General features: G+C 42.7%; 1 protein-coding gene across 1 annotated transcript; it reads right to left on the minus strand.

Moving 5' to 3' along the window:
- Nucleotides 1–766: 766 nt before the first annotated feature.
- On the minus strand, nucleotides 767–22,969 carry tm4sf5 (transmembrane 4 L six family member 5). Its single transcript, XM_062984608.1, has 5 exons — nucleotides 22,486–22,969; nucleotides 10,300–10,380; nucleotides 6,180–6,319; nucleotides 3,264–3,456; nucleotides 767–956 (listed from the first exon to the last, which is right to left on the minus strand). The coding sequence occupies exons 1-5, from the start codon at nucleotides 22,657–22,659 to the stop codon at nucleotides 942–944; spliced, it is 603 nt and encodes a 200-aa protein (XP_062840678.1). The 5' UTR covers nucleotides 22,660–22,969; the 3' UTR covers nucleotides 767–941.
- Nucleotides 22,970–23,626: the final 657 nt, after the last annotated feature.

Here is a 23,626-nt window from a genome sequence, read left to right on the forward strand (position 1 = left end):
GAGCACGTGCAAAGTGGTTATTCTTGGTTATCTTTCCCTATTGCAAAGCTTGCCAGAATGCATCGAGCAGAGAGAGAGAGCCTCTGAGCATGTGCAGAGTGGCCATTCTTCCTCATTCCAATGTTTGCAAGAATGTATCTAGCAGAGAGTGCCTCTGAGCATGTGCAGAGTGGCCATTCTTCCCCTATTCCAACGTTTGGAAGCATGCATTTTGCAGAGAGTGCCCCTGAGCACGTGCAAAGTGGTTATTCTTGGTTATCTTTCCCTATTGCAAAGCTTGCCAGAATGCATCGAGCAGAGAGAGAGAGAGCCTCTGAGCATGTGCAGAGTGGCCATTCTTCCTCATTCCAATGTTTGCAAGAATGTATCTAGCAGAGAGTGCCTCTGAGCATGTGCAGAGTGGCCATTCTTCCCCTATTCCAACGTTTGGAAGCATGCATTTTGCAGAGAGTGCCCCTGAGCACGTGCAAAGTGGTTATTCTTGGTTATCTTTCCCTATTGCAAAGCTTGCCAGAATGCATCGAGCAGAGAGAGAGAGAGAGTGCCTCTGAGCATGTGCAGGGTGGCATTTCATGCACTATTGGGAATAACCTTGTCTTAAACTCTCACATCAGACTATTCCCCGCTTGGGGGTCTCCCTGTGCCTTGAAACCTATGCTCCCCCTCATTACTCAGAGCCCCCCAAAAACAACAACAACAACAACAACAACAACAACAACAAGAACAACATCTAGAAGCACATGAGGCTTCTGTGTTTGGAGAAGGTTTTTATTCCTGGCCCTTCAAGGAAGGGAGGGAGGGGGGGGGCCTTTGTGCAAAATGCAGGTGAGAGACAGAAAAGGGGGCATTTGGGGTGGGGAGGGGTCTCCATGGGGGGGGGGGGAGAGGAGGAGGAGGAGGAAGAGGGGCTCCCACACCAGACCCCTTGGATCCTGGAGGTCTCACAAGCCTTCGCCCTGCAAGAGAGGCCAAAGGGGCAAGGGGTCAGCACAGCAAATACGACCCTAACCCTAGTCCCCCCCCCCCCTTTAAGGCCCACCATTCATTCCCATTACAAGCAAGGGTTGGGGTCATCTCTATATCTAAGACCAAGAGCCGGCATTGCCCATAGACACCTCCAAGGCCATGTGGCCATAGGCATGACTGCATGGAGCACCATTATCTTCCCACCAGAGCAGTACCTATTCATCTACTCACATTTGCATGTTTTGGAACTGCTAGGTCGGCAGAAGCTGGGGCTAACAGCGGGTGCTCACCCCGCTCCCTGGATCCGAACTACCGACCTTTCAGTCCGTAAATTCAGCAGCTCAGCAGTTTAATTCGCTGTGCCACTGGGGGCCCTATATATATATATATATATATATATACTCCCACATGCAAATGTGAGTAGATCAATAGCTACTGCTCTGGCACCTATATATATATCCCCAAGTTATATGTATATGTATATATGTATATGCATATTTATATGTATGTATGTGTGTATATATATATATATATATATATACAGTAGAGTCTCACTTATCCACCATAAACGGGCCGGCAGAATGTTGGATAAGCGAATATGTTGGATAATAAGGAGGCATTAAGGAAAGGCCTATTAAACATCAAATTAGGTTATGATTTCAGAAATTAAGCACCAAAACATCATGTTAGACAACAAATTTGGCAGAAAAAGTAGTTCAATACACAGTAATGCTATGTAGTAATTACTGTATTAAAGAATTTAGCACCAAAATATCACGATATATTGAAAACATTGACTACAAAAATGCGTTGGATAATCCAGAATGTTGGATAAGCGAGTGTTGGATAAGTGAGACTCTACTGTATGTATATCTATATATATAAAAGAGTGATGGCATCACGGCGATCCACAAAACAACAAAACTACAGGCCCCCCAACCTCGAAATTTGGCAACACAACCCATCATCCACGCCTCCAGGTTGATACAACAAAAAGAAAAGAAAAATAAAGTCCTAATCAGAGAGAGAGAAATAATTGCTTTTATCCAATTGCTGCCAGTGAGAAGGCTAAGCTCCTCCAACTTGGTCTCCTAGCAACCCAATAAAAAATAATAAAAAACACTAAAAAAATTAATACAATAAAATACTATAATAACAGAAAATAACTACAAGAAAATAATAAAATATAATAAATAAAAAGATAACTTACAATAAAATTAATTTTAAAAATGCAAAAAAAGTCAAATAAAAATTACACAACAATTTTTAACCAATACCACCACCACTTTGCCACAGCAACGCATGGCCAGGCACAGCTAGTATATTCATATACATGTATATATACATATGTACAGTAGAGTCTTACTTATCCAACACTCGCTTATCCAACGTTCTGGATTATCCAATGCATTTTTGTAGTCGATGTTTTCAATACATCGTGATATTTTGGTGCTAAATTCGTAAATACAGTAACGACTACATAGCATTTTTTCATATTGAACTACTTTTTCTTTCAAATTTGTTGTCTAACATGATGTTTTGCTGCTTAATTTGTAAAATCATAACCTAATCTGATGCTTTAATAGGCGTTTCCTTAATCCCTCCTTATTATCCAACATATTCACTTATCCAACATTCTGCCGGCCTGTTTTTGTTGGATAAGTGAGACTCTACTGTATCCCCAAGTTATATGTATATGTATATATGTATATGTATCTGCATATGTATATGTATATGTATGTATGTGTATATATATGTATATATGTATATATACATATATATATGTGTGTGTGTATATGTGTGTGTATATGTATATATATATATATATATATATATATATATATATATATATATATACACACACACACACACACACACACACACACACACACACACACACATGTATATATATGTATGTGTGTGTAGTGTGTGGATCCCCAAGAGGTCATCCAGTCCAGCCCTATTCTTATCTAGGAGTTGTTTGCAAGTCGGATGTCTGTAACTCAAGAATTGCGTGTATACATATATCTATATCTATATCTATATATGAGTGATAGATATAATATCATACGTAGATTTGGAAGGGACCCCTAAAGGCCATCCAGCCCATCCCTGGTCTCAACTAGGAGTCATTTGCAAGCCTGCTGTTTGTAACTTGGGGGCTGCTTTTATTTGTGTCCCCTGGTTTAGACCCCAATGGTGGCCAAGGCACGGACCCCCACTCCCTGCCCCCGGTGCCCCCTCCTCTCCCGGCTTTATGTATTGACTTGGGGGGCATGCCCCCTGACTCTGTTTACCTCCCGGTCTCCGGCCTTGCGACAGTCCCCGCAGACGGTGCCCAGGAGCCCGTTGACCACCTGGATCCCGCAGAGGAGCAGCTCCAGGAGACCCAGGCCCAGGAGGAGGGAGAAGAGCACCATGTGCCACAGGACCACCCTGGGCGGGGTCACGCACGCCTCCCACTGGGTCTTGTTCTGCAGGTAGGACCCCCTGCGCAGGAAGGAGACACAGGGACACATGCAAGCGGTCAGTGCGGGCAGTGCACTCACACCCAGAGGGGGTCCTGGAAGGGCCTCTAGGGGTCATCCAGACCAAGCCCAGCATCCCCTTGCAGGACCAGAGTGGACCCTGCACTCACATCCAGAGCGGAGGAGGAATCGTAACACTATATGGATCTGGAAGGGGCCTCTAGGGGTCATCCAGACCAAGCCCAGCATCCCCTTGCAGGACCAGAGTGGACCCTGCACTCACATCCCGAGCGGAGGAGGAATCATAACACAATATGGATCTGGAAGGGACCTCTAGGGGTCATCCAGACCAAGCCCAGCATGACCTTGCAGGACCAGAGTGGACCGTGCACAAATCCAGAGACACGGTTTGAGTGGGACACAGGGAGGAGGAATCATAGCACTATATGGATCTGGAAGGGACATCTCATGGTCATCTAGACCACCGCACAATGATGCTGCAGCCAATGAATCATAATACGATATGGATCTGGAAGGGACCCCCAGCGGTCATCCAGACCAACCCCAGCATGCCCTTGCAGGATGAGAATGGACCGTGCACACAAATCCAGAGACATGATTGGAGAGGGACACATACAGGAGGAATCATAACACAATATGGATCTGGAAGGGGCCTCTAGGGGTCATCCAGACCAACCCCAGCATGACCTTGCAGGACCAGAGTGGACCGTGCACTCACATCCAGAGCGGAGGAGGAATCGTAACACAATATGGATCTGGAAGGGACATCTCATGGTCATCTAGACCCACCGCACAATGGTGCTGCAGCCAATGAATCATAACTATATGGATCTGGAAGGGATCCCCAGCGGTCATCCAGACCAACCACAGCATGACCTTGCAGGACGAGAGTGGACCGTGCACAAATCCAGAGACACGGTTTGAGTGGGACACAGGGAGGAGGAATCATAGCACTATATGGATCTGGAAGGGACATCTCATGGTCATCTAGACCACCGCACAATGATGCTGCAGCCAATGAATCATAATACGATATGGATCTGGAAGGGACCCCCAGCGGTCATCCAGACCAACCCCAGCATGCCCTTGCAGGATGAGAATGGACCGTGCACACAAATCCAGAGACATGATTGGAGAGGGACACATACAGGAGGAATCATAACACAATATGGATCTGGAAGGGGCCTCTAGGGGTCATCCAGACCAACCCCAGCATGACCTTGCAGGACCAGAGTGGACCGTGCACTCACATCCAGAGCGGAGGAGGAATCGTAACACAATATGGATCTGGAAGGGACATCTCATGGTCATCTAGACCCACCGCACAATGGTGCTGCAGCCAATGAATCATAACTATATGGATCTGGAAGGGATCCCCAGCGGTCATCCAGACCAACCACAGCATGACCTTGCAGGACGAGAGTGGACCGTGCACAAATCCAGAGACACGGTTTGAGTGGGACACAGGGAGGAGGAATCATAGCACTATATGGATCTGGAAGGGACATCTCATGGTCATCTAGACCCACCGCACAATGGTGCTGCAGCCAATGAATCATAATACGATATGGATCTGGAAGGGACCTCTAGGGGTCATCCAGACCAAGCCCAGCATCCCCTTGCAGGACCAGAGTGGACCGTGCACTCACATCCAGAGCAGAGGAGGAATCATAACACAATATGGATCTGGAAGGGGCCTCTAGGGGTCATCCAGACCAAGCCCAGCATGACCTTGCAGGATGAGAGAGGACCCTGCACTCACATCCAGAGCGGAGGAGGAATCATAACACTATATGGATCTGGAAGGGACATCTAATGGTCATCTAGACCCACCTCACAATGGTGCTGCAGCCGATGAATCATAACTATATGGATCTGGAAGGGACCTCTAGGGGTCATCCAGACCAACCCCAGCATGCCCTTGCAGGATGAGAATGGACCGTGCACACAAATCCAGAGACACGATTGGAGAGGGACACATAGAGGAGGAATCAACATGATACGAATCTGGAAGGGCCCCCCAGCGGTCATCCAGACCAACCCCAGCATGCCATTGCAGGATGAGTGTGGACTGTGCACTCACATCCAGAGTCATAATTGGAAGGGGACACATGGAGGAGAAACCATAACACAATATGGTTCTGGAAGGGTCCCCCAGTGGTCATCCAGACCAACCCCAGCATGCCCTTGCAGGACAAGAGTGGACCGTGCACTCACATCCAGGGACATGATTGGAGAGGGACACATACAGGAGGAATCATAACACAATATGGATCTGGAAGGGACCTCTAGGGGTCATCTAGACCAACCTCATGAGGCCACTGCAGCCCCTCTTTTGGGGCTTCGGCCTGGAGCACCTTTGAAGAGTGTAAATCAGTCCGCAAGCACTCAAAGTGTAGGCCTCTCCATCCTTATGGATGATGGGAGTGGGACATGGGGAGGAGGAATCATAATACTATACAGATCTGGAAGTGACCTCTAGTGGTCATCTAGACCAACCCGGCATGCCACTGCAGGACAAGAGTGGACCATGCGCTCAGATCGAGAGTCATGATGGGAGTGGGACATGGGGAGGAGGAATCATAACAGGACACGGATCTGAGCGGGGCCCCCAGAGGTCATCCAGACCAACCCCAGCACTTCATGGCAGGCCAAACTGCCCCTGCGAGGTGGGCCACTCTAGCTGGGCCGAACAGGTAAAGCCACCCCCCAGGCATGCCTCACCCGAGGTCCTCGAAGGGGTATCCCCACTTCTGGTTGTGGGTCTGGCAGTAGGGCCCCTTGGCCAGGGCAGCGGAGGCCACGGCCAGGCAGTAGAAGGCCCCCAGGCCCCCGAAAAGGGAGCAGAAGACGGAGCGGAGCATCTGCAGAGAGAAGGCAAGGAAGGAGGGAAGGAAACGGAGAAAGAAAGAAAAAGAGAAATTCATTCATTCATTCATACATACATACATAGAGCATTGGCACCTTGGATCTGCTGCCTACGACTGGTCAGTAACAGGTCAGGGTTTCCCCTGAAGTTAAGTCCAGTCGTGTCCGACTCTGGGGGCTGGTGCTCATCATTTCTAAGCTGAAGAGCCGGCATTGTCCGTAGACACCTCCAAGGTTGTGTGGCCACTGGCATGACTCCATGGAGTGCCATTATTTCCCACCGGAACGGTACCTATTGATCTACTCACATTTTCAAACTGTTAGGAATGTGCTGTGGCGCAGTTGGTTAGTAGCCAGCTGCAATAAATCACTACTGACCGAGATGTCATGTGTTCGAAGCTGGCCCATGTCGGAGTGAGCTCCCGACCATTAATAGCCTAGCTCGCTGTTGACCTATGCAGCCTGAAAGACAGTTGCATTTGTCAAGTAGGAAATTTAGGTAATTTAAATTAGCAGGGAGGCTAATTTAATTAATTTGCAACACCACAAAAAAAAAAGTCCAGCAGCGTGCGGAAAGGAACGAGAGAGTACTCCATCAAGGACTCGGTGTCACAAGTGGACGATGAAGCCCTGTGGCTGGAATCGAGCATACCCTCATGAAGCCAGAAGGTGGAAAATTTTAAATTGCCTCCGTGTCTGTCTATATGTTGTATGTCTAATAATGGCATTGAATGTTTGCCATGGATAAGTGCATTGTGATCTGCCCTGAGTCCCCTTCGGCCTGAGAAGGAAGGGCGGAATAGAAACACAGTAGAGTCTCACTTATCCAACGTAAACGGGCCGGCAGAACATTGGATAAGCGAATATGTTGGATAATAAGGAGGGATTAAGGAAAAACCTATTAAAGATCAAATTAGGTTATGATTTTACAAATTAAGCACCAAAACATCATGTTATCCAACAAAATTGACAGAAAAAAGTAGTTCAATACGCAGTAATGTTATGTTGTAATTACTGTATTTACAAATTTAGCACCAAAATGTCACGATTTATTGAAAACATTGACTACAAAAATGCGTTGGACAATCCAGAATGTTGGATAAGTGAGTGTTGGATAAGTGAGACTCTACTGTACTGTAAATAAAATAAATAAAATAAATTGGCAGAAGCTGGGGCAAAAAGTGGGAGCTCACCTCACTCCTCGGATTCGATCCGCCAACCTTTTGGTCAGCAAGTTCAGCAACTCAGTGGTTTAACCTGCTGTGCCACCGAGGGTTACCATAACTGTTTTCTTTTACTGTTTTCTCTGATTTGTGCTGTAATGTATATGATTATTTTTGCACTGTCATATTGTGTTATGATATGTTGTTTTATTTTGTTATATTGTATGGTGTCTGGGCATGGCCCCATGTAAGCCGCCCCGAGTCCCCGTTGGGGAGATGGTGGCGGGGTATAAATAAAGTTTTATTATTATTATTATTATTATAACCCAGTATCTGAGACATACTCGAGCGCATCTGAGCATACACAGAGTGCCACATTTTGCTACTCATCAGACTAGAGCCTGGATCCACTTTAAATCCACTTATAATGACGCTGGCGTGTCTCTGAGCACAAACAGAGTGTTTTTCTGTTGTTCGTGAATGATGCAGATCAGACCCAGAAATCTGAGACATAAAGGAGGAGGCTGATGGGGATGGATCCAGACTGATGCAATCTATGGGGTTTCAGTGGGAATCTGCACACTAGTTTATGATGTTGTGTTGACTCTTTATTGCCTATGTCTTATTTTGCACTTCTTGCATTTCGTGTCACACACCTTGAGTGTTTTGTGAGCCGCCCCAAGTCCCTCTGGGAAATGGTGGTGGTGAAGTTGAACATGACCAGTAAAATAAAAGATAGTAACTTATAGTTTAGCTAAGGACAAAGACATCAGGCTGGATAATAAGGGTTAAGTCTTGGTCAATTTGCAAAGGCAACAACAACAAGAACAAGGACCCTTCCCATGTGTTGTCGAAGGCTTTCATGGCCGGGATCACAGGGTTGTTGTATGTCTTTCGGGCTGTGTGGCCATGTTCCAGAAGCATTCTCTCCTGACGTTTCGCCCACATCTATGGCAGGCATCCATAGGATGCCTGCCATAGATGTGGGCGAAACGTCAGGAGAGAATGCTTCTGGAACATGGCCACACAGCCCGAAAGACATACAACAACCCTGACCCTTCCCATGTTAGCTAGTGTGTACACTGTCCTATAGTTCATATACAGTAGAGTCTCGCTTATCCAACATAAACGGGCCGGCAGAACGTTGGATAAGCGAATATGTTGGATAATAAGGAGGGATTAAGGAAAAGCCTATTAAAGATCAAATTAGGTTATGATTTTACAAATTAAGCACCAAAACATCATGTTAGACAACAAATTTGACAGAAAAAGTAGTTCAATATGAAATAATGCTATGTAGTAATTACTGTATTTACGAATTTAGCACCAAAATATCACGATGTATTGAAAACATGGACTACAAAAATGCGTTGGATAATCCATAATGTTGGATAAGCGAGTGTTGGATAAGTGAGACTCTACTGTATTTAACAAATTTATTACTGAAAACCATGGTACCACAAAAGGTATTTGATTCAATGCTGCTCTAAATTGCTCTATAACAGCAGGATATAAATAAAGTTTTATTATTATTATTATTATTATTAGTTTTTAAAAGGCCCTTGTCAATCCTATTTACAGTAGAGTCTCACTTATCCAACACTCACTTATCCAACATTCTGGATTATCCAACACATTTTTGTAGTCAATGTTTTCAATACATCGTGATATTTTGGTGCTAAACTCGTAAATACAGTAATTACTACGTAGCATTACTGCACATTGAACTACTTTTTCTGCCAAATTTGTTGTCTAACATGATGTTTTGGTGCTTCATTTGTAAAATCATAACCTAATTTGAGGTTTAACAGGCTTCTCCTTAATCTCTCCTTGTTATCCAACATATTTGCTTATCCAACGTTCTGCCGGCCCATTTATGTTGGATAAGTGAGACTCTACTGTACCACAAAAGGTATTTGATCCAATGCTGTTCTAAATTGCTCTATAACAGCGGGCTGTGGCGCAGGCTGGAGAGCAGCTGCAGTGAATCACTGCAATGAATCACTCTGACCAGGAGGTCATGAGTTCGAGGCCCGCTCGGAGCCTATGTTTGTCTTGTCTTTGTTCTATGTTAAAAGGCATTGAATGTTTGCCTATATGTGTCATGTGATCCGCCCTGAGTCCCCTTCGGGGTGAGAAAGAAGGGCGGGATATAAATGCTGTAAATAAATAAATAAATAAATAAATATTATTATTATTTCCAAAGTGTATTATACAGCCACCCATCAACAGTAGTCATTTTGCACTTTCTAATAAGAGTAAAACATATGTATCTTTTTGTTGTCAAAAGCTTTCATGGCCAGAATCACTGGGCTGCTATGAGATTTTTTCGAGCTGTGTGGGCATGTCCCAGTAGCATTCTCTCCTGACGTTTCACCTGAATCTGTGGCTAATGGCATCTTCAGAGGGCAATGAGGCAAGTGGAGTTCATATATATCCCTGTGAAATAATGTCCAGGGTGGGAGGAAGAACCCTATGTTAAAAGGCATTGAATGTTTGCCTATATGTGTCATGTGATCCGCCCTGAGTCCCCTTCGGGGTGAGAAAGAAGGGCGGAATAGAAATGCTGTCAATAAAATAATAAAATAATAAAGTTTTATTATTATTATTAGTTTTAAAAAATGCCCTTGTCAATCCTATTTATTCCATTATTTCCCTCGGCTACAGTTAAGCTGTAGCTTGGGAATGTTTCTCGAGGGGAACGCAAAGCCCAGAATCCACAGAAGGCTGGTATCTGGTGCCATACATCCCATATGTCCCTGCACTGAGTCCGTGCTTGAAGAGCATGCATGTGTCACGCGTGTGTCACGCACCTGGCACCGGTTCCCGCAGCATCCGTGTCCGCAGCATCCCTTCCCTCCGGCCCGCACTGCCGAGCATCCGGTGCAAAGGACCTGCGCAACAAGGAGAGACACACAAGACATGAACGGCAATACATAGGTTTACATCCATGTGAAGCATGAAATCTTTGGCATGGATGTATGTGCTGTACACCACTTTGAGTCCCCTCGGTTTATACTCGGGTGAGGGTCCTGGTTGGCTTATGTTCGGGTCGGCTTACACTCGAGTACCGTATATACTCGAGTATAAGTCAACCCAAGTATAAGCCGAGGCACCTAATTTTACCACAAAAAACTGGGATAACTTATTGACTCAAGTATAAGCCGAGGGTGGGAAATGCAGCAGCTATGGGTAAATTTCAAAATAAAAATAGATACCCATAACATTTCATTTAATTAATCGAGGCATCAGTAGGTAAAATGTTTTTGAATATTTACCGTATTTCAAAGAAAAACAAACTAGCTCTATAAGTGGAAAAAGTAGGGGCAACAAAAACAATATGGCATCAACAATAACCTAATAATAATAATACAGTAGAGCCTCACTTATCCAACATAAACGGGCTGGCAGAATGTTGGATAAGCAAATATCTTGGATAATAAGGAGGCATTAAGGAAAAACCTATTAAACATCAAATTAGGTTATGATTTTACAAATGAAGCACCAAAACATCATGTTAGACAACAAATTTGGCAGAAAAAGTAGTTCTATACGCAGTAATGCTATTTATGTATTTATGAATTTAGCACCAGAAAAAGTAGTTCTATACGCAGTAATGCTATAAACTGTATTTATGAATTTAGCACCAAAATATCACGATATATTGAAAACATTGACTCCAAAAATGCGTTGGATAATCCAGAATGTTGGATAAGCGAGTGTTGGATAAGTGAGACTCTACTGTAATAATAATAATAATAATAATAATAATAATAATAATAATAATTAAAAAAAACTTCATTTGTATCCCACCCTATCTCCCCATGGGGATTCAGGCTGGCTTCCAACATAGTAACAGGCAAACATTCAATGCTTATATAAACAATGCAGAGCTAGACATAGATCTATAATTATAGACACTAATTTCACATATGCATTTCCTCCTGAAAGGTTTGCAAGCCCTATATATAGGTAGATAAGAATATATTCATATCTATCCAGACATCTCTCTTTATATAGATATTTGCAGAGATTTGCAAACATATGAGGGTAAATTCATATATAAAAATAATGCATATGTATGGCTACAGATACATAGGTACATGGATCTATATGTCCATGTAGACCTGCAAACATATGAGGGCAAATTCATATATAAAATTAATGTATATAGATAGATACACATATAAAGGTACATAGAGATGGCAAAAGCTTGCAAGGGGTTAATGCCTATATATCTGTAGGAGAGTTTAACAAATATTTCAGGGGGAAATGCTTTCATAAGATTAATGAATATATATATTTTTCTTCTTCTTGACTTGCAAGGGTGTCTCTCTTTTCAAAACATTCCCTTGATTAAGAGTGAGGGAGGCTTTGCAAAAGTAAACACACTGATAAGGGAGGAGAAGAGAGAAATAGATCACATATTGCTGGCCTTGACCTTGCTGGCCTTGACCTTGACCCGATTATAAGCCAGGGGAGGCTTTTTCAGCTCATAAATAAGGGCTGAAAAAATCGGCTTATCTTTGAGTATATACCGTATATACGGTACATTGATTATTTTTCTCTGCTATTATTGGTATTATTACATTTTTTATTCTACTCTATGATGATCATTACATTCATTACTTTATTCGGGTCGGCTTATACTCGAGTATATACGGTAATAATTTTTTTTAAAAGGCACGGGCAAACTTTGGCCCTCCAGGTGTTTTGGACTACAACTCCCACAATTCCTAGCAGCCTACCGGCTGCTAGGAATTGTGGGAGTTGTAGTCCAAAACACCTGGAGGGCCAAAGTTTGCCCATGCCTGGTGTAATCTGAAATTACCTGGCTTTATCCCCGCCCCCCACCTGCGGCACATACGAGATAAGCCACGCAGGTGATTTCCTGGCACCGACAGGCGGAGAGGTTTGGCTCAAAGGTCAAGACGGAAAGAGAATTTCTTCCTTGTAGCAGAAGCAAAGGCCAGGCTTCCTGGCCGAAAAGGCTCACAAAGGTGCTATACATTCCCATATCCCTGAACTGGCCTCAGGGGTTGGACTACATGCTCTTTGGGGTCCCTGGTGGTGCTATTGGGAAAATATAATACTTGTATTGGAAACTATATATTGAAGATAATCAATCATATTAAAAATAGGAATAGGAAAAATGTAATCACAAGCAGATTGTGTGCATATACACTCTGCTCAGCAAATAACTGTCTCCCCATAAGCAGAAGACCAAAGTTCACCCTAAGTGCCAGAGACATGTGTCAAGTGTCAACAAGAATCGATAAGCTAATGGACAAGAGACAAATGAAGGCTTTTTTGGGATGTCAAGATAAGACTCGGCGCCATGTAGGAGTACTAATGGCTCTCTGACAAGCTAAGGTAGGGGGGAATTCCTTAATTAATGAATGAATCTCTGAGAGCCTAGATGGGAATTCCTTAGATAAGGCCTAATGGAGGGTCAGACGTCTTGAATGTAGTCTATATTTTAGGAAAATGCAAAAGTAGCTTTTAGTAAAGTTTTTTAGTAGGAGTGCTAATAAATCTCTGACAAGCTAAGGTAGGGGGGAATTCCTTAATTAATGAATGAATCTCTGAGAGCCTAGATGGGAATTCCTTAGATAAGGCCTAATGGAGGGTCAGACGTCTTGAATGTAGTCTATATTTTAGGAAAATGCAAAAGTAGCTTTTAGTAAAGTTTTTTAGTAGGAGTGCTAATAAATCTCTGACAAGCTAAGGTAGGGGGGAATTCCTTAATTAATGAATGAATCTCTGAGAGCCTAGATGGGAATTCCTTAGATAAGGCCTAATGGAGGGTCAGAAGTCTTGAATGTAGTCTATATTTTAGGAAAATGCAAAAGTAGCTTTTAGTAAAGTTTTTTAGTAGGAGTGCTAATAAATCTCTGACAAGCTAAGGTAGGGGGGAATTCCTTAATTAATGAATGAATCTCTGAGAGCCTAGATGGGAATTCCTTAGATAAGGCCTAATGGAGGGTCAGAAGTCTTGAATGCAGTCTATATTTTAGGAAAATGCAAAAGTAGCTTTTAGTAAAGTTTTTTAGTAGGAGTGCTAATAAATCTCTGACAAGCTAAGGTAGGGGGGAATTCCTTAATTAATGAATGAATCTCTGAGAGCCTAGATGGGAATTCCTTAGATAAGGCCTGATGGAGGGTCAGACGTCTTGAATGTAGTCTATATTTTAGGAAAATGCAAAAGTAGCTTTTAGTAAAGTTTTTTAGTAGGAGTGCTAATAAATCTCTGACAAGCTAAGGTAGGGGGGAATTCCTTAATTAATGAATGAATCTCTGAGAGCCTAGATGGGAATTCCTTAGATAAGGCCTGATGGAGGGTCAGAAGTCTTGAATGCAGTCTATATTTTAGGAAAATGCAAAAGTAGCTTTTAGTAAAGTTTTTTAGTAGGAGTGCTAATAAATCTCTGACAAGCTAAGGTAGGGGGGAATTCCTTAATGAATGAATGAATCTCTGAGAGCCTAGATGGGAATTCCTTAGATAAGGCCTAATGGAGGGTCAGAAGTCTTGAATGCAGTCTATATTTTAGGAAAATGCAAAAGTAGCTTTTAGTAAAGTTTTTTAGTAGGAGTGCTAATAAATCTCTGACAAGCTAAGGTAGGGGGGAATTCCTTAATGAATGAATGAATCTCTGAGAGCCTAGATGGGAATTCCTTAGATAAGGCCTAATGGAGGGTCAGAAGTCTTGAATGCAGTCTATATTTTAGGAAAATGCAAAAGTAGCTTTTAGTAAAGTTTTTTAGTAGGAGTGCTAATAAATCTCTGACAAGCTAAGGTAGGGGGGAATTCCTTAATTAATGAATGAATCTCTGAGAGCCTAGATGGGAATTCCTTAGATAAGGCCTGATGGAGGGTCAGACGTCTTGAATGTAGTCTATATTTTAGGAAAATGCAAAAGTAGCTTTTAGTAAAGTTTTTTAGTAGGAGTGCTAATAAATCTCTGACAAGCTAAGGTAGGGGGGAATTCCTTAATGAATGAATGAATCTCTGAGAGCCTAGATGGGAATTCCTTAGATAAGGCCTGATGGAGGGTCAGACGTCTTGAATGTAGTCTATATTTTAGGAAAATGCAAAAGTAGCTTTTAGTAAAGTTTTTTAGTAGGAGTGCTAATAAATCTCTGACAAGCTAAGGTAGGGGGGAATTCCTTAATTAATGAATGAATCTCTGAGAGCCTAGATGGGAATTCCTTAGATAAGGCCTGATGGAGGGTCAGAAGTCTTGAATGCAGTCTATATTTTAGGAAAATGCAAAAGTAGCTTTTAGTAAAGTTTTTTAGTAGGAGTGCTAATAAATCTCTGACAAGCTAAGGTAGGGGGGAATTCCTTAATGAATGAATGAATCTCTGAGAGCCTAGATGGGAATTCCTTAGATAAGGCCTAATGGAGGGTCAGAAGTCTTGAATGCAGTCTATATTTTAGGAAAATGCAAAAGTAGCTTTTAGTAAAGTTTTTTAGTAGGAGTGCTAATAAATCTCTGACAAGCTAAGGTAGGGGGGAATTCCTTAATGAATGAATGAATCTCTGAGAGCCTAGATGGGAATTCCTTAGATAAGGCCTAATGGAGGGTCAGAAGTCTTGAATGCAGTCTATATTTTAGGAAAATGCAAAAGTAGCTTTTAGTAAAGTTTTTTAGTAGGAGTGCTAATAAATCTCTGACAAGCTAAGGTAGGGGGGAATTCCTTAATGAATGAATGAATCTCTGAGAGCCTAGATGGGAATTCCTTAGATAAGGCCTAATGGAGGGTCAGAAGTCTTGAATGCAGTCTATATTTTAGGAAAATGCAAAAGTAGCTTTTAGTAAAGTTTTTTAGTAGGAGTGCTAATAAATCTCTGACAAGCTAAGGTAGGGGGGAATTCCTTAATTAATGAATGAATCTCTGAGAGCCTAGATGGGAATTCCTTAGATAAGGCCTGATGGAGGGTCAGACGTCTTGAATGTAGTCTATATTTTAGGAAAATGCAAAAGTAGCTTTTAGTAAAGTTTTTTAGTAGGAGTGCTAATAAATCTCTGACAAGCTAAGGTAGGGGGGAATTCCTTAATTAATGAATGAATCTCTGAGAGCCTAGATGGGAATTCCTTAGATAAGGCCTGATGGAGGGTCAGAAGTCTTGAATGCAGTCTATATTTTAGGAAAATGCAAAAGTAGCTTTTAGTAAAGTTTTTTAGTAGGAGTGCTAATAAATCTCTGACAAGCTAAGGTAGGGGGGAATTCCTTAATGAATGAATGAATCTCTGAGAGCCTAGATGGGAATTCCTTAGATAAGGCCTGATGGAGGGTCAGAAGTCTTGAATGCAGTCTATATTTTAGGAAAATGCAAAAGTAGCTTTTAGTAAAGTTTTTTAGTAGGAGTGCTAATAAATCTCTGACAAGCTAAGGTAGGGGGGAATTCCTTAATGAATGAATGAATCTCTGAGAGCCTAGATGGGAATTCCTTAGATAAGGCCTGATGGAGGGTCAGACGTCTTGAATGTAGTCTATATTTTAGGAAAATGCAAAAGTAGCTTTTAGTAAAGTTTTTTAGTAGGAGTGCTAATAAATCTCTGACAAGCTAAGGTAGGGGGGAATTCCTTAATTAATGAATGAATCTCTGAGAGCCTAGATGGGAATTCCTTAGATAAGGCCTGATGGAGGGTCAGAAGTCTTGAATGCAGTCTATATTTTAGGAAAATGCAAAAGTAGCTTTTAGTAAAGTTTTTTAGTAGGAGTGCTAATAAATCTCTGACAAGCTAAGGTAGGGGGGAATTCCTTAATGAATGAATGAATCTCTGAGAGCCTAGATGGGAATTCCTTAGATAAGGCCTAATGGAGGGTCAGAAGTCTTGAATGCAGTCTATATTTTAGGAAAATGCAAAAGTAGCTTTTAGTAAAGTTTTTTAGTAGGAGTGCTAATAAATCTCTGACAAGCTAAGGTAGGGGGGAATTCCTTAATGAATGAATGAATCTCTGAGAGCCTAGATGGGAATTCCTTAGATAAGGCCTGATGGAGGGTCAGAAGTCTTGAATGCAGTCTATATTTTAGGAAAATGCAAAAGTAGCTTTTAGTAAAGTTTTTTAGTAGGAGTGCTAATAAATCTCTGACAAGCTAAGGTAGGGGGGAATTCCTTAATGAATGAATGAATCTCTGAGAGCCTAGATGGGAATTCCTTAGATAAGGCCTAATGGAGGGTCAGAAGTCTTGAATGCAGTCTATATTTTAGGAAAATGCAAAAGTAGCTTTTAGTAAAGTTTTTTAGTAGGAGTGCTAATAAATCTCTGACAAGCTAAGGTAGGGGGGAATTCCTTAATTAATGAATGAATCTCTGAGAGCCTAGATGGGAATTCCTTAGATAAGGCCTGATGGAGGGTCAGACGTCTTGAATGTAGTCTATATTTTAGGAAAATGCAAAAGTAGCTTTTAGTAAAGTTTTTTAGTAGGAGTGCTAATAAATCTCTGACAAGCTAAGGTAGGGGGGAATTCCTTAATTAATGAATGAATCTCTGAGAGCCTAGATGGGAATTCCTTAGATAAGGCCTGATGGAGGGTCAGACGTCTTGAATGTAGTCTATATTTTAGGAAAATGCAAAAGTAGCTTTTAGTAAAGTTTTTTAGTAGGAGTGCTAATAAATCTCTGACAAGCTAAGGTAGGGGGGAATTCCTTAATTAATGAATGAATCTCTGAGAGCCTAGATGGGAATTCCTTAGATAAGGCCTAATGGAGGGTCAGACGTCTTGAATGTAGTCTATATTTTAGGAAAATGCAAAAGTAGCTTTTAGTAAAGTTTTTTAGTAGGAGTGCTAATAAATCTCTGACAAGCTAAGGTAGGGGGGAATTCCTTAATTAATGAATGAATCTCTGAGAGCCTAGATGGGAATTCCTTAGATAAGGCCTGATGGAGGGTCAGACGTCTTGAATGTAGTCTATATTTTAGGAAAATGCAAAAGTAGCTTTTAGTAAAGTTTTTTAGTAGGAGTGCTAATAAATCTCTGACAAGCTAAGGTAGGGGGGAATTCCTTAATTATCTGTTTCAACAGGCTTTTGAGTTCTGTTGTTGATGTTTTAAAAGGTGCTTTTTAGGATGTTTTTTAAGATGTTTTTAAGATGTTTTTTTTTAAATTGTTGATTTTAGCCGGTTCTTGTAAGCCGCTCCGAGCCCTAGGGGAGTGGCGGCATATAAGTTTGAAAAATAAATAAATAAATAAATAAATAAATGGATCTCTGAGAGCCTAGATGGGAATTCCTTAGATAAGGCCTGATGGAGGGTCAGAGGTCTTGAAAGTAGTCTATATTTTAGGAAAATGGAAAAGAGGTTTTTAGTAAAGTGCAAAGTAAGACTTTTTTGACACTAATTGGTGATGGATAATGCCTATATGACGTAAACAGATGAAGGCAAAAATAGTATATAAGGACCTGTGTTTCTTTGTTCTGTACCCTTTTTTCCTGGAGACAGGAGGGTCTATATTCTCTCTGGCCACTGAGAATAAATGTCTTTTTTTCTACAGCCACCAGAACTCTCTTTGTCTCATTACCTCAAACCTTTGTCTGCCATTTCACTATGGGGATGCTCCAGATGCCTCTTCTAAACGAAAAGCCTCAGAGGGCAGAGGGAATGGCATCCTTTGGAAAGGGCTGGACTAGATGCCCTCTGGGGGTCCCTTCCCAAGAATCTTAGAGTTGGGCTTCCAAAGGCCATCCAGTCTGACCCCAGTAAACAGTGGGAAGAACGTCCCGAAGGCCAGAGCTGTTTGACACATGCTTGGATGCTTTCAAGCAGAGGCTGGATGGTTATCTCTTGGGGGTGATTGGATTGTGTTCTTTGCTTGGGAGAAGGAGGATGGACTGGATGGCCTTTAGGGGTCCCTCCCAAATTTATGCTTCTAGGATTCCCTATCCCATCTCCAAATACAGTAGAGTCTCACTTATCCAACATAAACGGGCCAGCAGAACGTTGGATAAGCGAATATGTTGGATAATAAGGAGGGATTAAGGAAAAGCCTATTAAACATCAAATTAGTTTATGATTTTACAAATTAAGCACCAAAACATCATGTTAGACAACAAATTTGACAGAAAAAGTAGTTCAATACATGGTAATGCTATGTAGTAATTACTGTATTTACGAATTTAGCACCAAAATATCATGATGTCTTGAAAACATTGTCTACAAAAATGCATTGGATAATCCAGAACATTGGATAAGCGAGTGTTGGATAAGTGAGACTCTACTGTATCATGAAGGAAAAAAATCAATACAAACCCAGAGACTATACTATTATCTATTTATAATACAGAGGAATGGAAAGAAAATGTTGCTAACGGCCGCAAGGTTATTAATAGCAAGGAATTGGAAATTAAAATAGAAGATTGGTACAAGGAAATTTGGAAATTAGCAATAAATGATAAATTAACATGCAATTTAAATGTCAAAAAGGCCTAAGGAAGAAAAATGATTTTGAAAGTATATGGAAGAAATTTATTGAAGAAACATTAAGGAGAGAAGATGGGGATCAACCCCCACCAGAAGAATTGAGGTTCTGGTTGGACTATAAAGAAATGGACTCCGGTGATGGGACCACAACAGGTAGAACACTGGGGGAAGGAAAAGAATTAATTATATGAATTGTAAAGATTTTTCTTTTCTTTGTAACAAAATTAATAGTAATGTAATAAAAATATTCCCAAAAAAAAGTAGAAGGGGGATGGACTGGATGGCCTTTGGGGTTCCGTTCTAACTTTATGCTTCTAGGATTCTCTAATTCTGTGCCATCCCCAAACACTTTGGATTACGACAAAGATGGCATATGAGAACACACTGCTTGGAGTGTATGTTCCCGGCGGGGGTTGGACTAGATGGCCTTTGGGGATCCCTTCTAACTGGCGATGGGATAGAGAATCCTAGAATCACAAAGTTAGGATTAATCTTATGGATTTAATTATAACAAAGATGTCCCATAATGATGCATGGCTTGGAATGTGCTTTCCCTGCAAGGGTTGGTCTGGATGACCTTTGGGGGTCCCTTCCAACTTTATCATTCTAGGATTCTCTCATTCTGTGCCATCCCCAAACACTTTGCATTAGGCCTTTGGAGATACAGTCATTAATTAATCAGCCCCAGAGGGTTTTTAATAATCTATCCTGTATTTATTACGATTTTACCATTTATGTGTTTTAAATGCAGTTTTTTATCCTGTATTTTTGTTTTAGTTGATACAGTAGAGTCTCACTTATCCAACACTCACTTATCCAACATTCTGGATTATCCAATGCATTTTTGTAGACAATGTTTTCAAGACATCATGATATCTTGGTACTAAATTCATAAACAGTAATTACTACATAGCATTACCATGTATTGAACTACTTTTTCTGTCAAATTTGTTGTATAACATGATGTTTTGGTGCTTCATTTGTAAAATCATAACCTAATTTGATGTTTAATAGGCTTTTCCTTAATCCCTCCTTATTATCCAACATATTCGCTTATCCAACATTCTGCCGGCCCGTTTATGTTGGATAAGTGAGACTCTACTGTATATTGTATTACTGTTTTATCTTTTTATAGTGTGATTTGTATTATGTTGCCTTACTGAGAAACTACCTCTCCCATTTTGATATATTCTGCACTTTGGCCCAGATCCTTGTTTTACGCTCCTGCTTTTAATACTTTATGCTGTATGTTGATTACTATGATGGTTTTATTGATATTGATGTTTTACTGTTGGAATAATTGTTTTATCATTTTATTGTTGTATGTTGCGGGCTTGGTCCCCATGTAAGCCGCTCCGAGTCCCCATTGAGGAGATGGGGCGGGGTATAAAAATAAAGTTATTATTATTATTATTATTATTATTATTATTATTATTATTATTATTATTATATTTTGTCCTATGTTGTTTGGGCCTCTGCCCCATGTAAGCCGCCCTGAGTCCCCGCAGGGAGATGGTGGCGGGGTATAAATAAAGTATTATTATTATTATTATTATTATTATTATTAGGACAAAGATGCTGCATGAGAACACACTGCTTGGGGTGTGCTTTCCCTGCCTGGCAGAAGGGACTAGATGACCTTTGGGGGTCCCTTTCCAACTTTATGCTTCTAGAAATCTCCAGTTCTATCCCAACAGAGATGCCACATGAGAACACACTGCTTGGAGTGTGCTTTCCTTGCAAGGGTTGGTCTGGATGACCTTTGGGGGTCCCTTCCAACTTTATGCTTAAAGGATTCTCCAATTCTGTCCCAACAGAGATGCCGCATGAGAACGCACTGCTTGGAGTGTGCTTTCCTTGCAAGGGTTGGTCTGGATGACCTTTGGGGGTCCCTTTCCAACTTTATGCTTAAAGGATTCTCCAATTCTGTCCCAACAGAGATGCCGCATGAGAACGCACTGCTTGGAGTGTGCTTTCCTTGCAAGGGTTGGTCTGGATGACCTTTGGGGGTCCCTTTCCAACTTTATGCTTCTAGAAATCTCCAGTTCTATCCCAACAGAGATGCCGCATGAGAACGCACTGCTTGGAGTGTGCTTTCCTTGTAAGGGTTGGTCTGGATGACCTTTGGGGGTCCCTTCCAACTTTATGCTTCTAGGATTCTCCAATTCTATCCCAACATGAGAACGCACTGCTTGGAGTGTGCTTTCCTTGCAAGGGTTGGTCTGGATGACCTTTGGGGGTCCCTTTCCAACTTTATGCTTCTAGAAATCTCCAGTTCTATCCCAACAGAGATGCCGCATGAGAACACAATGCTTGGAGTGTGCTTTCCTTGTAAGGGTTGGTCTGGATGACCTTTGGGGGTCCCTTCCAACTTTATGCTTCTAGGATTCTCCAATTCTATCCCAACATGAGAACGCACTGCTTGGAGTGTGCTTTCCTTGCAAGGGTTGGTCTGGATGACCTTTGGGGGTCCCTTTCCAACTTTATGCTTCTAGAAATCTCCAGTTCTATCCCAACAGAGATGCCGCATGAGAACACAATGCTTGGAGTGTGCTTTCCTTGTAAGGGTTGGTCTGGATGACCTTTGGGGGTCCCTTCCAACTTTATGCTTCTAGGATTCTCCAATTCTATCCCAACATGAGAACGCACTGCTTGGAGTGTGCTTTCCTTGCAAGTGTTGGTCTGGATGACCTTTGGGGGTCCCTTCCAACTTTATGCTTCTAGGAATCTCCAGTTTTATCCCAACAGAGATGCCGCATGAGAACGCACTGCTTGGAGTGTGCTTTCCTTGCAAGGGTTGGTCTGGATGACCTTTGGGGGTCCCTTTCCAACTTTATGCTTCTAGGATTCTCCAATTCTATCCCAACATGAGAACGCACTGCTTGGAGTGTGCTTTCCTTGCAAGGGTTGGTCTGGATGACCTTTGGGGGTCCCTTTCCAACTTTATGCTTCTAGGATTCTCCAATTCTATCCCAACATGAGAACGCACTGCTTGGAGTGTGCTTTCCTTGCAAGGGTTGGTCTGGATGACCTTTGGGGGTCCCTTTCCAACTTTATGCTTCTAGGATTCTCCAATTCTATCCCAACATGAGAACACACTGCTTGGGGTGTGCTTTCCCTGCCTGGCAGAAGGGGCTGGACTAGATGACCTTTGGGGGTCCCTTTCCAACTTTATGCTTCTAGGATTCTCCAATTCTATCCCAACATGAGAACACACTGCTTGGGGTGTGCTTTCCCTGCCTGGCAGAAGGGGCTGGACTAGATGACCTTTGGGGGTCCCTTCCAACTTTATGCTTCTAGGAATCTCCAGTTTTATCCCAACAGAGATGCCGCATGAGAACACAATGCTTGGAGTGTGCTTTCCTTGCAAGGGTTGGTCTGGATGACCTTTGGGGGTCCCTTTCCAACTTTATGCTTCTAGGATTCTCCAATTCTATCCCAACATGAGAACACATCATAGAATCATAGCTTGGGGTGTGCTTTCCTTGCCTGGCAGAAGGGGCCGGACTGGATGCCCTCTGGGGGTCCCACGAAGCCCCCCCCCACACCCCTTGGTGCCTGTCACTCACCATGAGTCCCCCTCCGATGAGCCCCCCGAGGAGCCAGACCTGGAGGCCGATGCCGTCGGGGGTCCACTCTCGCTGTGCATTAGGGAACATGAGCAGGACGTTGGCCACGATGCAGGCCAGGCCGGAGGCCACCAAGGTCAGGCCCACCAGCCGGGCACAGACCCCCGTGCACATGGTGGCCGTGGCGGTGGCAGTGGCAGGGCCGTGACGGGTGCCCAGGTGTTGTGTTTGCTCTCCGATAAGTCGGGCAAAGGGCGCCGCTCCCCGCGCACTTCCTGGGCCCCTCTTCCTCCTCCTCCTCCTCCTCCTCCTCTTCCTCGTTCAGGTCACGGCAACACCGGCAAGGACGGTCCCACGGCCTCAGCACAAGCAAGGGGTGGACTGGATGGCCTCTGGGGTCCCCACCTGACCCCGCAACGCAAGGGAACCCAAGGTCCTCCTGCAAGGGATGGTTTCGGAGCAGGAAGTGGTGAAACCGCTCCCGGCCGGCCGTGCCTTCCTCGCCTTGTGACATTTATAGGTTGACAAGTGAGTCAAGGGCACAACAGCCCAGACCTGGCCTTGGCCCCGTGTCTCCAGATGCTTCACTTCACTTCACTTCATTTCTTAATTAGTCGCTCTCCACCAGAGTGCTCCGAGCAACTTACAATTTAAAATATCATTCCACAATATAAAAAAAAAATACAACATAAAAACATTCAACAGTGACTATTTGGCAAATTAGATCTGATTTACTTAAATGCACAACCAAACAGTCAAGTCTTGAGCGCTTATACAAAAGGTCGCAACTCCGACATGGCTCTAACACAAGGATGGGTCAGAATTAGAGGCTTGGCTGCAGCCGATGTGTATTCTGGATGTGTTGTCGAAGGCTTTCATGGCCGGGATCACAGGGTTGTTGTATGTCTTTCGGGCTGTGTGGCCATGTTCCAGAAGCATTCTCTCCTGACGTTTCGCCCACATCTATGTGGGCGAAACGTCAGGAGAGAATGCTTCTGGAACATGGCCACACAGCCCGAAAGACATACAACAACCCTGTATTCTGGATGCTATCTATTTTGTGAATGAATCACTATCTAGCACAAGGATGGGCAACCTTTTGCACTTGGTGTGTCAAAATTCACCCAAAAAAAACCTAGCA

Source organism: Anolis carolinensis, chromosome 6, assembly GCF_035594765.1.
Source record: "Anolis carolinensis isolate JA03-04 chromosome 6, rAnoCar3.1.pri, whole genome shotgun sequence".
Lineage (NCBI taxonomy): Eukaryota > Metazoa > Chordata > Lepidosauria > Squamata > Dactyloidae > Anolis > Anolis carolinensis.